The sequence below is a fragment of the Lynx rufus genome, unplaced genomic scaffold (genome assembly GCF_022079265.1).
Source record: "Lynx rufus isolate CCGP_SWC_20201006 ecotype Redwood Valley unplaced genomic scaffold, mLynRuf1.p SCAF_3, whole genome shotgun sequence".
NCBI classification, from domain to species: domain Eukaryota; kingdom Metazoa; phylum Chordata; class Mammalia; order Carnivora; family Felidae; genus Lynx; species Lynx rufus.
Window position 1 is genome coordinate 121390853 of NW_025814845.1, and position 15765 is coordinate 121406617.

General features: G+C 41.9%; 1 protein-coding gene across 1 annotated transcript in view; it reads right to left on the bottom strand.

Moving 5' to 3' along the window:
• The window catches only part of ZNF827 (zinc finger protein 827), a 172261-nt gene that overhangs the window by 105353 nt on the left and 51143 nt on the right, over positions 1-15765 (bottom strand). The window contains 1 exon segment of the mRNA XM_047091194.1: positions 1039-1272. Coding sequence (XP_046947150.1) covers positions 1039-1272 — 234 coding nt within the window.

Below are 15765 nucleotides of genomic sequence, written 5' to 3' on the forward strand. Positions count from 1 at the left end.
AATTAACATCAAAGGAAAGAATTCTTAACCCCACCAACTGGCAAATACAGGAATTTCAACTGTTCTGATATAATGGCTCTAAGTAAATCACTATTAATTTCTTACTTCCCAACCTACTGGTCAACCAGAAACACAGTCAGAATTGCTGATGAAATTACCAGGAACGAATATCCCTAATGTATTTCCTGCTTTCATCCTCCAAGCACAGCAAGTTACAAACTGAAAGGGCTTTTGATTCATATTAACATTTTGAATATAGTTTCTAAAAATCACCTTTAGTGAACTGAGGCTGGGATATGACTTGGTAAGTATTATTATTGATGTAACTTTTCTTTCCATGCTCTGAAAGTCATACTTTTGAGTTCAGAAGACCCTAAATTTTTACCTGTTTTGAAGGCACATATGGGAGACTGCATGGAAAAGAACCCAAAATACATGAATTTCAAATTATAACCCATTTCTCCTACCGCTGACAGGCTGGGATTACATTTAGATATGATTAAAATATTATTCATTCATCCCAAGAACTTAGATTAATTATTATAATATTCCATTATGAAATTTTCTCTTCATAAAATCTCTTATTGCCACTCTATTGGTAATTACTTCAAGTGCCATCTCAACTGATTAAGAAAAATATTTTTAATGGTTCTTAACGAATACAGTATAAATACACACAGAAAGAAAGGTCCTCTATTAAGAAAGAATAGATATTTTGACCAATTAGCAGAAGTGCTTTGAACGTCATTAGAACCCACTTAAGATTATGACCTGCATCATCTTAGAAAGCAACAGTGTCTTCCAACAATTTCCAGGAAAAGAAGGCTGTATTTCACAAGACAGGTACACAGTTAACGTCCGCAAACAGACTCGTACACACGACACAGGAACGTGAGCCAAGTCATCCAGTCACTCCTGAATTCACCTCAATAATGTGATGTTGCCTCCATTAGGCTAATTACAACCTGTGCAGGAAGGAGCCCAGCTGACTTCAAACGAAATGAGCAGAATGTGAATATTTTAGAATAAACCAAGTACCTGATAGTTTCATGAGAAGTTCGGACGCTGCTTTGACTGACATATCCGGCCTTAGCACGTTCCCCTTCCCCTCCTGGGGCTTAAGGGTGTCCTCAGCGATGCTTGGGGCTGACACTTCAGATTCCGGGCTGAACACATAGCTGGACCGAGGCAAAGCGGCACTTAAGGCCTCTTCTTCCTTCGGCTCCTCTTTCACTTTAAAATTAAGATTCATGGGCTCCTTCTGATTTGCAGCTGTCAGAAGAAGAAAGGTATTGTATATATACATATACAAAAGGCCACTCCCCCTCTTAGCTGCCCCCGGACTTAATGAGATATGGAATGCACAATCAGTGTGCCAACAGCAAGAGGGACCACAACCCGATCAAAATAGGATGGGACCTGGGCAGAAAAAAATACAACACGCTCCACGAGCACAGGACTCTGAAGAGTGTGGGCTTCTGAATCTTTGGAACCCATCATAGTTGAAGAAGTGCTGCCTCTACAAAGTGGTCATTTTCTCTCTGGTTTCCCCAAATGTCTTCTTTCCTGTGTATGCTGCTGCCTCCCTGACCTATAAGCATTCTTCCCACTTAATCCTATTATAAAATAATGCTTTCAGGCAATTATCCTGCCAGAAAATATTCAATAGAAACATGAGTCAGAGGCAGTCCCCAAAGCCGAAACCTGGGGTGGGGTGGGAAGGTGACGAATTTGCCAGAGAAAAGCTCAAACTAGAGATATCCCACTCTTGCCTTATTATAAACTGACGTTCCTGACCCTTGAACACTGGGGCACGCACTTGGAACTGTTTTCCAGTCATGGTGAATAAATCCGCATCTGTGGTTCAAGTCATTTCTAAGCCCACGATGGGCATTTTTTTTTTTAAAGGATTTTATTTTTAAGTAACCTCCACATCTAACGTGGGGCTCGAACTCACAACCCCGAGATCAAGAGTCACACGCTTCACTGACTGAGCCAGCCAGGCGCCCCTCACAATGGGCATTTTTTTAAAAGAAATGCTTTTATCTTGAAATAATTTTGGATTCACAGAGAAGTTGCAAGATGGTTCACGGAGTTCCCATATATTCTTCGCCCAGCATTCCCCGATGCTCACATCTTACATAACCATGGTGCATTCGTCAGAACTAAGAAATTCACATTACTATGATCTAAACTCCAGATTTTATTCAGATTTCACCAGTTTTTCCACTAATGTCCTTTTTTCCATTTTTAGCATGGGTGGTTGGTGTGGAGTGTGCGGTCAGGGCAGAGCTAACTGGTCTATTATGGGATGGATTCTGTGGCTTGGCTACACCATAACAAGCCTTCCCCAACTGAGCTACTCACTCCCTGGGAAAGACCAAGAAGGAAGACAAGCATCCTCTTCCACCACTGGCCACTTTCCCGGGCATCTTGCTCCCCTTTAATGGGCCATGCAGTAGGACCTTTAGGTTGGTTATGTTAGATGTGTCGGTCTTTTGAGAAAGAAGATCTCTTCCTAATATACATTTCTTAGTAACACTTATTAGATGAGCCAAAAGCCCATTCCCGCTTAACACAAAAGAAGATGAAGATAAATCCACAAAGCTTTTGACTTGTTGCCCACCACCTACTGTAGCCTATACACAACCATAAAGTCCTTTCTCCCTTGTTCCCTCTAAGGATATACATTCTGGAATCACAAGTTTACACAGATCAGCATATTTAGAAACTGGACCTTGGAAGGCTAACGTGACATTTGGAAGTGTTACCACCAGAAAGATGCACAGCTGGCACTAGAACCTAGTTCTACGAGCTGCCCACCCTAGGTTCCTTATTGACCTCCACCCTTACCTACCTCCACCTCACCACTCCTCCACTTCGGGTCCCTGTACTATAAACAACACGTGAATGTAATTTGACCTTCAAGTACCACCTTCTCAATGAAGTCTACCCTGACTATCCTATTCAGAATTGCAATCCCCACCCCATAGTACACCCAGTCTCTCCTACCTTACTCTAATCTTCTTCTTTTTTTTCCCCAAAATACTTATCACTTGATAACTTATTGTTAAGGATTTAATTGTACCCACCCCCACCAGTTCTTATGTTGAAGCTCTAACCCACATTGTGGCTGCACTTGGAGGCAGGGAAATAATCAAAGTTATAAGAGGGCATCAGGGTGGGGCCCTAACCCAATATGATTGATGTCCCATAAGAAGAGACACCAGGGAGGCACGCACACAGAAGGAAGATCATGGGAGGACACAGCAAGAAGGTGGACATCTTCAAGCCAAAAAGGGTAGCCTCAGAAGAAACCACACCTGCCAGCACCTTCATCAGACCTCCAGCCTCCAGAACTGTGAGAGGTAAGTTTCTTTTGTTCAAGTCACCAGTCTTTGATATTTTGGTATGACAGCCCAAGCAGACTAATCACATACCGTATAATTTTGTTTTTATTTATTATATTAACCATTATGGTCTGTTTCCCTAACTCAAGGGTAGGCTTCAAGAAAGCAATGACCTTAACATTGATGTATCTTGAGTGCCTAGAAGAGTGCCTGGCACATATGAGGCGCTCAATATGTATTTGTGGAATACATACGTAATAAAATACGGTAGCTACAAATTAGTGACATCTGATGGTGCTTCACTATTACCTGTGGAAAACAAAAACTAAGAATCCCAAAATATCAGAAGTGCTTTCCTTGGATCTGATCATTAGACTGGGAAAAAGACCTAGAGATAAAAGCTTTGCTATCTACACCATAGCACTTACTGAGGTATCTGTGAGTAATCATTCACTTGGACTCTGGCATTACTAAAGGAGGAGTCCAGAAAAACTTCAAGAAAAGAGGTCCAAATCTGGCCCTTTGGGGCACCTGGCTGGCTCAGACAGTAGAGCATGTGACTCTTGATCTCAGGGTTGTGAGTTTGAGCCCCACATTGGGCACAGAGATTACTTTAAAAAAATAAAATAAAATAAAATAAAATAAAATAAAATAAAATAAAATAAAATAAAATAAAATAAGATAAGATAAGATAAAACAAAATTTGACCCTTTGGGGACAATGCCATCAGAATCTAAATCAAAGAGAACAATGATATTCTCTAAAGCAATCCTCATGTATTTCTGACCTCAACCAGGAGGGTGCCTCCTAAGAGGACTTTGTTTATTTAGCATACTTCTCTCCTTTCAACCACTTTTGGTGAAGGGGGTGGGAAGGGTTTGCTAGCCATCTCCTAAACCCTCTCTGGCCCTATTCCTTTCTTCCAGAACCCTTCATAAAATCCTTTTCCAAAAGTATCCTAGTTAGTCACAACAGAATAATTAAGTGGTGTTTTGTCTATTAAGTCTGAAATTGTGATTCTTTGGGAAGGAAGGAATAATATACAAAGTTATGTACTTTTAAAAATGTTCTGTATCTTTTATTTTAAAACTTTTTAAAGTTCTAAGGTGAGGTTAGGAAAGAGAAACTATCGAAGCCCTAGAAGCAAAATCCCAATTTCTAGAGAGAGCAACCTTAAGCTGACACTCTCTGAAGATATAACCAGCTTCTAGAAGTTATTAGTTACGATACATGCATACATACATAAGAATTCAGAAAAAAATTAGCATTGTTAGTACAACTCAGATTTAACAGAACTTCAGTAAGACACTTAAAAAGACAATAGGCAAGCTGGTATGTTGCTGGATTATAAATGTGCAGACATTTCATACGTGGTTTTCATTCTGACAATGTCAAGAATGACATAAAACTAGTAACTTTCTGGGGAAATGTAAATATAGTTAACAACAGATCACACACACAAAAACAATGTGGGAAACACTCATTTGCCCAAGTTTTAATTTCCCAAACACTTGTAATTTCCCAATTTAATTTCCCAAACAGATGTAAAATAGAAATATGAAGGCTACCTACCCTCTTATTAAAAAAACTTTTTTTTGTTTATTTATTTTTTAGAGACAGAGAGAGAAACAGAGCACGAGCAGGGGAAGGGCAGAGAGAGAGAGAGAGAGAGAGAGAGCGAGAGAGAGAGAGACAGAATCCGAAGCAGGCTCCAGGCTCTGAGCTGTCATCACAGAACCTGATGCAGGGCTCGAACTCACAAACCGCAAGATCATGACCTGAGCTTAAGTCTGACTCTTGACCAACTGAGCCACCTAGGTGCCCCTACCCTCTTATCTTTTAATTACCAGAAATATTTATACTAAAAATAGTACATAAAGCTTACATTTTAAAATTAATCTGACTGAATAATTGCCATAGTTTTTTATTATCTTGCTTTTGTTTTTTATCTTACTTTAAAAAAAAAAAAACCATTCTCTTTCTACAGAAAAAGGTTGAATTAAAGATGTTTTCTTTTTTTTGTTGTTTGGGGAAACTGCTATGAAAAAAGGAACAATTTACAATTCACTGCCTCGTCTTTACTTCATTCTTCCCAACACAAAAATCTGTGCGCATATGGAACTCAATTCGTAAAAGACTTTCACAGCCTTTACCCTGACTTCTGTTTATGTATCTTAAAGTTTCCAGATACTCCACTTTTAATGCAGTGAGGAAGCCCCAAAATCAAGAGGCCTCTGTTCCCAACATTTTAGGACCTGAGCTACTTTGATTATAAATTATGTGTATCTGTAAGTTCACACACTCAAATAGAGCTGGGGGGGCATTTAAAGGAAATAAATCAACTTTTTGAGGATTTAAAAAGGATGTAAGATAAAGATTCATATGGGAAAAGAATAGGAAAGCCACTGGGATAAAATTATCCCAAACTTCCAATTATAATAGGCAAAGATTAAAAAAAACACACACACACATATATATATATCCCTCTTTATAGCAAAGGGTGATCAGTTCACGCTGAGATCCCTTCTAAGTGCCCCAACTCCCCCAGGACAATTCTATAAATGTCCTTAATAATAATGCACACACCTAGCATTTGAAAAGTTAACAAAAATTGGTCCTTCCATCAATCACAGGAGGTAGATATTATTACTACCCTTATTTTATAAGTGAGGGAACTAAGAGCCCAAGAGGTTAATAAACCAAACCTTCCAAATCACAGGGACACTAGGCTTCAAGGTTTCTGGCCGAAAATGCACCCAAGCTCTCTCCTTTTCCTTCCAAGCGCTTCTGAGAGGGATACTACCCTAAGAGGTTGGACTATGGGCTTTGGAAATAAGAGATATGGAGTGAACTAGGCTTTGTTAATTATAAGGGAAAGGTGGGACATGACCTAGAGGTAAGGGACAGAAAACGTCCCTTTCTGCAGGAAGGAATTTTGTCAAGATCTAAGAAGGTGGAAGAGGAAGAATGGACTGCACCATGGCCACTGCTCTTCTGTTTTGTCCATTCCCTCCAGGGAAGGAAGAAGATGACACTTTCCCTGCATTTAATAAGACAGGACTCTCTTTCAGCTCAGAATCTGGCAATTGTGGGGGGCGCCTGGGTGACTCAGTGGGTTAAGCGTCTGACTTCGGCTCAAGTCACGATCTCACAGTTCTTGGGTTCCAGCCCTGTGTTGGGCTCTGTGCTGACAGCTCAGAGCCTGGAGCCTGCTTCGGATCCTGTGTGTTCCTCTGTCTCTCTCTGCTTCTCCCCCTCTTGTCCTCTGTCTCTCTCTCTCTCTCTCTCCCAAAGATAAATAATAAACATAGAAAAAAATTCTTTTTAAAGAATCTAGCAATTTTGTGAATGCTGAAATTCTACATGAAAAAGGTAGGCCGTGAAGGATTTTATTTACTACCTCACCCTTCAGCACAGCCAGGCTCTTGGACTTGGAAGGGGCCACAGATTGGTGGTTTTCAAACAGTGTTCCAAGGAATCCTAGGATAAGCTTCAGGGGTCCCAACAAATGTTTGTTTCAAATTTAAGTTTTTAAGATTCTTTAAACTAATTTAAAACTTAATTTAGAAATGTGCACAGTCATCTGTGTTGTAATGGAGACCCCTAATTTTTACTTGTGTTGACAAGTTAATTGAGTTTCGTATCACTTGTAACGCATTGCCTCCCATTATTACAGGAGTGGCAGAGCTCTAGGAATACATCATTAATAAGGAGGAGACTGGCTCTGCACTGATCTTTCAAAAAATTCAGGCCTGCGCATGTATGTCCATGTAAAACTGTACAGTTGTGATCCTCCTGGAGTCTATGTGCCTGCCTTACATCATCAGGCTTTCTCACCCTCAGCACCACTGACATTCTGGGCAGGGCAAATTTGCCGCGGAGGGCTGTCCTGTGCGCTGTAAGATGTTTAGCAGCATCTAAGGCCTCTACCCACTAGATGCCAACAGCACTACCCCGTCATGAAAACAAAAACTCACTGCCAGCTGTCCCCCATGCACACCTCTGGTTGAGAACCACTACCTTAAATTAAATGCCAGAGTGGGTTCAAGTGTATCTACTTTGGCGAAGCTTCCGATCGTGGCCGACAGACAGACAAGTGCAGATACACAGATATATCTAGTCTATCATTTACAAAGCACTTAAAGTGGACCAGGAAGTATGCTAAGTGTTAGTTTATTTGAAATAATTTATTGGCTCTTCACAGCAACTGTACTACTGTCCCATTTTGCAGCTGAGGAATCTGAGACTAGAGAGATTAAATAAATTTCCAAATAACAGTCCATGGAGCAAAGCTGAAGTGGTTACTATTGAATCACAAGTGGCTTTACTGCATAGAGAAAGTGTTAAATGCTTCTGGTCTTATGATAAGGAACGAGGGCGGTTGCTTAAATGTTGTCAACTTGGAAGCAAAAACTTTTCATTATTATACTCTTTTTTCAAGCAGCTGAATAAATTTAATTAAAGGCATCTTGAGATTACAAGGCAAATTGTTACACGTCTACTCTCATTGGCCACAACATCTCTGTGTAAGTGGTGTTTCTTGAAAGTGCAATCGGCAAAATAAATTCGGAAATGTCCTAGGGGCTCACGCTGCTACATGGCCTCTCTCAACCGTAACATTAATTGCATGTTGTGTGCTTATCACGCAGCAACTTGGCTCTAGTTGCTGGACTGTTTGAATAAATACATACAAGAAATGTGAACTTAAAAAATAAAGTTATATTAAAAAAACACACATTCTGTGTGTTTTACATATTGAGTCTGCACTTCAGATTCTGTTTGAAAAAAATGAGTTTATTCTTTAAAAAATGAAGTGAAAACCATTACTGTTTCCGCTTCCTTTATTTCATGATAAGTAAACACAGGCTCAGAGAATGATATGACCTGTTGAAAAGCACACAGATCATTAATGACAGAACCAGAATCAGAGCTCAACCCCCCATATTACAAATAACTACCCAAGTCCCCTTAGCAGTATATGTAAGTACGTATGATCTGGCAGGACCTGGGATTATTTGACAACCTGATGCACTTTAGGTGAGAAAAAAAATAAACTGCCTTCTAAAATTGTAAGGAAGGCCAAGATTTAGTTCAATAATAATTAATTATAGTGGAGCATTGCTTTTAGATGCTAAGCATATTATATTCAAATAGAATGTTTAAGACATTAGCTAAATATTTTTAAATGTTGCTCTCTAATAAGGTAAACTACTTAATTTGCCTTAAGTAGTTTTATAATTAGTGTTTAGCGAAGTTTTAACCGTCTCATATTTCTCATTAATCCCCACCTGGGCTCATCTTTATTTCTGTATCAGTGTCCTCAAAGCAAGACCACACAGGTCCCCTATGACAGCTACGACCACAGTACACACACAGTGACAAAAGGGAAACAAAACAGCCTCCGGGGCAGGGTCAAGGGTAAGAACAACGAGCGGTGCCTCAAGAACTGTAAAATAAATAAATAAGGTTTTCCTCCATGAACTAAACTAGCAAAATCAACACATCATGAGCAAAAGTAGCTATCTGCAGTAATCTGCTTAACAGACAGGGTATCTCCCATGTTGAGAGCAGGAAGGACAAGTCCTGAAGAACCCAAGGCACGAGTAGATGTGAAAGAAAGCTGCATTTTAAATTTATTCTATTAACACGTACAAAGAATGAAATGTATGAACAGCAGTGAAGTGATTTGTATGTATGAACAGCATGAAGTGATTTGAGACTTGAAAAAGAAAACCTAAAGACTGGATAATATGTTTCCAACACTTTTCAGGGAAGTTGGTGACCATCTGCCCCAAATGACATCTCCTCTTGATTGTTATACTTGTCATTTTAAATTACCATGCTGACATTCTGGTTTACACATCAGTTGTTAAATGATTTTTGTCATTGTGGAACACCCAGAGAGTTTGAAGAACTCTAGGCTGTGGTAGACTATAAAATGGCCATAATGGAGGGGCGCCTGGCTGGCTCAGTCGGTAGAGCATGTGACTCTTGATCTTGGGGTCCATGCGACTCCTGATGTTGGGGTCATGATGTAGAGCTTACTTTAAAAAAAAAAAAGAGGCCATAAGGATTCCCTCCCTGAAGCCCCACCCCCTTGGAATGGGACTTTGCAGCTCCTCCCATCAAGAGGTGGAGTCCATTCTCCCACTCCCTGAATCTGGGCTGGAGCTGTGACATGCCTTGGTCAACAGAAGGTGGTGGAAGTGAGGTTGGGCCAGTTCCTAGCCTAGCCTCCAAAGGCCTTGTGCATTTCCACTCTCTCCTTTGGAACCACGCCCGGCTGCCGTGTGAACGAGCCTGGGCTAGCCCACTGAAGGGTGAGAGACTCTGAGGAACAGGGAGAATTCATCCTAGCTGAGGCTATGCTAGACCAGCCCTCCCCCAGCCCATGTGGCCACGGACTTTAGATGGATGGGTCAGCCTCGAGAGACCCAAAGAAGCACCCTGCTCAAACCATGTCCAAATTGCCAATTCACAAAACCCTAAGCTAAGTAAATGGCTATTAGTTTGAGCTGCCAAACTGTGGAGTAGTTTGGTACTGAACTAACTGTGTGAGACACTCCAGTTCTCAGACTTGGCCTTACAAGCTGAGGGCCTGGAACACGGGACTCGAGACCACACCAAGGGACTCACAGCCTTCAAGGCTCCCTTTGAACAGCTGCCTCCTTTCCGCAGACCCCCCTCTGCTCCATCTTCTTTCTTCTAGCACTATGGAGCTGATTGTGAATTTGCAAACCTTTTTTAAGTGAAGTAATATCACAGCCTCAGAAAACCTGACTTCTAGGATGTGACTAATGGAATATCTTTCCTATAATCCATCATGAAATGCATCGTGGATGGTACAAAGATAAAGATGTTACAAAAGAAACATTATCTGTTCCCTTCCTCCCACCCCAACACAAACCACAGCAACTTGAAACAGTTCAAGAGGCAAGACTAATAATACACAAGCAATAGAATGAACTACGCAAATAATACCACCACCAACCTGAGCGATAAGGACTCTAAATATCACTGGAATTCACAGGGGGTGGGATGGTTGGCAGTAAAGACCAGAATAACAGGAAAAGGCTCTACTGAAGAAGGGGGAACCAAAATATTCTTTGAAGGATGGCCAGCATTTGCATAGGCCACACAGTAGGGACGAGCATCACAGGACTGGGCCCCAACATTGCTAGAAATTCTCTACAAAGATTCAAAACCACTGCGTGTCAGAGGTGCATTAAAATAGTTAACTTAGTTTTAAGAACAAAATTATTCTTTTTTGAAAATTCTTATTCCGCCCCTCCCCCATTTTACTTAACAAGGGGGAAGATCTATGGAACGCCACAGTTCAAATTACCAGACCCCTGGAACAATATGAGTGAAAGCAGAGAGACGGTAGTGAGAGGCGTGTTATGTATGAGCTGGTGAGGACTGTCAACATTTTTCCAGACAGGAGTGAAGATACTGTTACTCTGTAGAAAGAAGTCAGCCAGGGGCATAACCTGATGCAAGAGGTATTAGAAGAAGAGTCTGTTAGAATGTCACTGGAGGGCCTAGAGGGGGGCAGCTGGGGTGGAGAAGGCACCAGGGAGGGCAGCTAAAGGGGCAAGCTGGCTAGGTGTGAGCTGATGGCCAGGAGACTGATGCACGCAGAGGGATGGATTATAGATATATTTTGAAGACACAAAAAATTTAACCAGATTAGTGACTGAATTAGCATGCATTAGAAATGATGCCATGGTTTGAAGCCAAGGAAAATAAACAGCGAAGCAGACGGAGGTCAAAAGACAGTTCGCTCAACTGAGAAAAAAAATTAAGTAATAGCTAATTAAGTGGTCATGAGCCAAGGCTTTTGCAGTTAGGCAGAGCTGAATCTTTGCTCTCTCCCTTGTAGCTAAAACCTTTTAAGCCTCAACTTCCTCATCTATAAAATAGGTTTAGTGATACCGACCCTCTATGCTTTCAAGAGGGTTAAATGAGAAACTGCATGAAGCCATTGGCACAGTGCCCCGCTCACTGTAGACGCATTTGATTAGTAATATGAAAACAGTAGTAGAAATAGAAACAATAGTAATGAACAATAACAAGTAGAAGAAAATGTACTTCTGAAGAAAGGAAGAAAATGACTTGGATTCAGGTTTGCAGAAACACAGACTTTGATACATTTTCCCAAGGATCTATCAAGATAAAAAATTATTCTCAGGGCAATTCTAGAATTAGGTATACTCTATCCAACACAGTGAGGAAAGAAAGATCTGGATTCCAGTCATGACCCTTTTACAGTTAATCTCGTTGAGTCTTGCTCTTTGTCTACATGCTTGTCATGAGACAATGTATTTGGAAACACGCCATGCACTGTAAAGTCCTACGGAAATATTAGTTGGCCTTACTGTTTTTACTATTTGCACTAAGTAATTCCTGAAAAGCCTAAAAGAATTAATGCAACTTCCAATGGGGTCTAACATACAGCATTCAGAGAATGGCTCCCTGCGGGGACTCTTAACTCTGAGACAGCAAACAAGGTCAAAGAACACAGCCAAGTTTGATTGTGCTGCCTCCTTACTTTGTGATTTGGGGTATAGGCAGCCTTGGGGAGCGAATGCTGGAACCAGTTCCGTCACTTATTGGGAGTGTAAACTTGGGCAAGTCTCTTAATCTGTTTCTCAGTTTTCATCTGTAAAATGGGAATACGAATACTATCTACCTACAGAGTTGTTATGAAGATCAAATGAGTTAAATGGCACAGAGTAAGCACTACCTGAGTGATTGCTGAGGAAAAATAAGAAACAATGAGTAGACATCACAAAATCTCCGCAGACATTTCTGTACATGTGTGTATAACTCCAGGCCCCCTTTCTTATAAGGCTACCTGCTCTTTTTGTGACTCAGATCAGTCCTTGTCTCATGGAGTGGCAAGTCATTGAAAAACAGGAGACACACACTCTCTCTCATATATATGAATCGCCACTGGGGTCAAAAAAAAAAAATCCAGGATTTCAAAAGGGCATTCAGGCTGCCTGCACGGATAAGGTCCTAAATGCAGCTTCCGACACCAAGAATTTCAGTCACATGATCAGTGAGTGCTCATCATGAGAAAAGCAGGGCAGGGTTAAAAAGTAAGGTCAGGGCGCCTGGTTGGCTCAGTCGGTGGGGTATGTGATTCTTGATCTCCCGGTTGTAAGTTCGAGCCCCACGTTGGGTCTACGTAGAGATTACTTAAAAAAAAAAAAAATCTTAAAACAATAAAATGAAATAAAATAAAAAGGGCCAAACTGAGGGCATAAAGGGAGGTTGTTAAAAATAAACCACTGGAGAAAGCACGTTCGGGGATGGGGAGTGGGAGCCCCTGGCTACTGGCACTGAAGTCTTAGGGCATGACAGGCACAAGGACAGCAGTTACTTGCAAGAAGGCTCATTTGTAAAGATGTTTTATAGAAAGCCAATCAGAGCCACCAGGAGATAAGGACTACCTGGTTTACTGGGTATCTCCCACCCCTCCTTCTCCAGCAGCACAAACAAAGGCATCGCAGGATAGGGCAGCTGCCATTTACAGACTAACTGTATTGTGAGGGCAGATGCATCCAGTTGTGTGAAAGAGACAGAAGCAGAAAGAACAAAGGCCTGCAGGAAACGGCAAGATAGGACACAAACACATTCACCAAATCACCTGTATTTATACAAGAAAGCCTTTGCTGTTGTAACCGCCGAGCTCCTAATAAACCAGAAACAATTCGGCCTGTACCCATTTGTAAGTCCCTGCTTTAAAAATGCCATCTCTGCCTAGTTAGAATTATTTCAGACTCAATTTTATAAAATTAATATAATGTGGGAGACAGTATAAAAAAAAATTTTTTTTGCCAGTTTTCCAAATTAAAAATAGTTGAAATGACTTGTATCTTTTATTTTGGAAAACCAGCGACAAAAAGATATTCCCAGCCCGCGACCGGAGATGCCAAGTTTCTGTCAACTGCTTGGTTACAAATGGAGAGTTAGAATTAAATTTTGTATCTTGAAGAGTATAGCTCTGAGGAAGAGAAATGATGCAAAGACTACTGCAAGCAACTGTTAATCAGGCCTCTAAGGATGACACTCCCAGCTCTTTGATGTTCTAGAGGAGTCTCGAGACTTTCTGTTTCCAACTGGAGAACACTAAAATGCTTCTTTTCACTCCCCTGTCATGAGGCCCCACAAGGAAAAACAAGGGGCTCAACAGACATGACTCACCCAGGCCTCTCATTCATGTCAACATTGACCTGTGGTGAGTGCCCCAGACCCTTCTTGCACCACCAGGCCCCTTTGAGTGGTCTGCGATCGAAAGTAAGGGGAGAGAGCTTTACTTGAAACAAACAACACCACCACCACCAACAGCAACAAAAAACACTAAAAACCCCACAAAATGAAGGTGTACTGAAAAAACTTTCTCAGGTACCAAGTTCACATTCCATGTCAACAGGGCCTCAGTCCTGGCTGCACATTAGAGTCATTTGAGGATTTTATTTTTTATTTTTTAAAAGTTTATTTACTTATTTTGAGAGAGGAAGAGAGCACAAGTAGGGGAGGGGCAGAGACAGAAGGAGAGAGAGAATCCTAAGCAGGCTCCGCACTGTCAGCGCAGAGCCCAACTCGGGGATCAAAGTCACGACCCGTGAGATTCTGACCTGAGCCAAAGTCAGACGCTTAACCGGCTGAGCCACTGTCTCATCTGAAGATCCTAAAGACAACACCAATGACTAGGCCCTTTCCTAGACCAATTAAACCATAAACTTCTGGGAGTGGGGCTGGGCCCTGGCATTTTTGAGAAACTCCCCCAGGTACATACAATGTGCAGCTAGTTTAGAACTGCTGCTAATTAAGGAAAAGAGGTCCCAGGAGCAGCAGGAACTGAGGCACTCCGTGGTTGGGTGAGCACCTCTCCCAGCACATCCCAGTCACGCGACCACTAGCCCACTTGCTCTGATAGTCCGCGACCTGCCGATGCCTCTGGCTCCCAAGAAAGATCTATGCAAATATGTAGGGCTGTAGCCCTCAGCCTACCTCTGAGGCTGAAACCCTGAGCGAAGTTTACAAAATGATTTTTTCCATCAGCCCAGAAAGCAGCGGGGGCTTCCCTATCCTCTTCTCTGAATCAATTCCAGTGCTGAGCCTGGAAGGCTCAGTTCTGGGGAGCCACATTAATCTTGAAGGACTATGGAATGTTAAATGTGGGCTCAGGCAGAGGAATTGTTGATAGATCAGAGAAGGGGTTTGATTTCACAATCACATATACTGGGAAACCTCAAAACAGAGGTGGGGTGGGAGAAGGATTTAGAGTCTGTTTAAAACAGCATTCTACCAGCGATTTTTAATCCCTCTGGGTTCCATGAAGTCATCTTTATGCTTAGTTTTAGTTGAAGGAGCAAGAAAGACTTCCCTTAATAACCAAGCAAGAAAGAATCAAGTGTTTTCCATCTCTCTTTGGGAAACAAGTAGGTATGTACACGCTTGAATTTGTCACTGTGCTCCAGTTCTGCTGTGATGTGGCTGGCACAGAGACTCGCGGACTCGGTGCCCACAAACAGCTGCACCCTACAGTCCCAGCAGGTGCACGCACAGAGCCCAGCTCAAAATTCGTTGCAAGAACAATGGCGCCGTTATGACACCAAGGGACAAGGCCTCATACTGACCACCACTGCACGACATCTGACGATGGTGAGAGCTAGAAACTCAGCCACAGCTCCCTGGGATCTGGCCTTTTGGTCCCAGGATCATATTCACAGACGCAGCCAGGTAGAGCACCACAGTGACAGCAGTTATCAATTATACGGCCCAACCAACCAGAGAGTTAGTGGAATTAAAGAAAAAACAAATCCCTCCAGAAAATGTATTCCTTTGCTTTTAACGTATCTTCTCCTCCTGCGGGCTGCACTGCCACAGTCACCAAGTTTACATTTACATCCAAATATGCACACACAAAAAAAATTACCGATGCATCTCACTCCCCGGTGACTTTGTAACAGGTTGCTAGGTAACAGTGCATACAGTCAGGTTTCAGGACCTCTAGTAAGCCACCATAAAATAACTGCATGGGCCTTTTGCATAAATAGTGTGCATTTGTTATCTGTTTCCTTATGCCAATTGATCAGTCAGTAAATACTCTGACTGCCAAACTGTAAACAAGTACCATCAATAACTGAGAAAACAGATCACAGTGTAAGGCTTTAGTGCAGGGAGGGTCTTTCACCCCCAACCCACTGACTGGCTTCTCTGGAGTCTTTCTTGTTTGCAGTGCTGGCTCTCAGCAGGCTGTATCTTATGCTCCCTGAGACTGGGTCTGGAGCTAATTACAGCCTGAGCCCAGCGGGAGTAGTGGATTATACACCAGCGTTTTATCCAAAGACCAGTCCTTCCTTCACCGCCTCTCCCCCTCCTCCAGATTTAAAAACTTCCT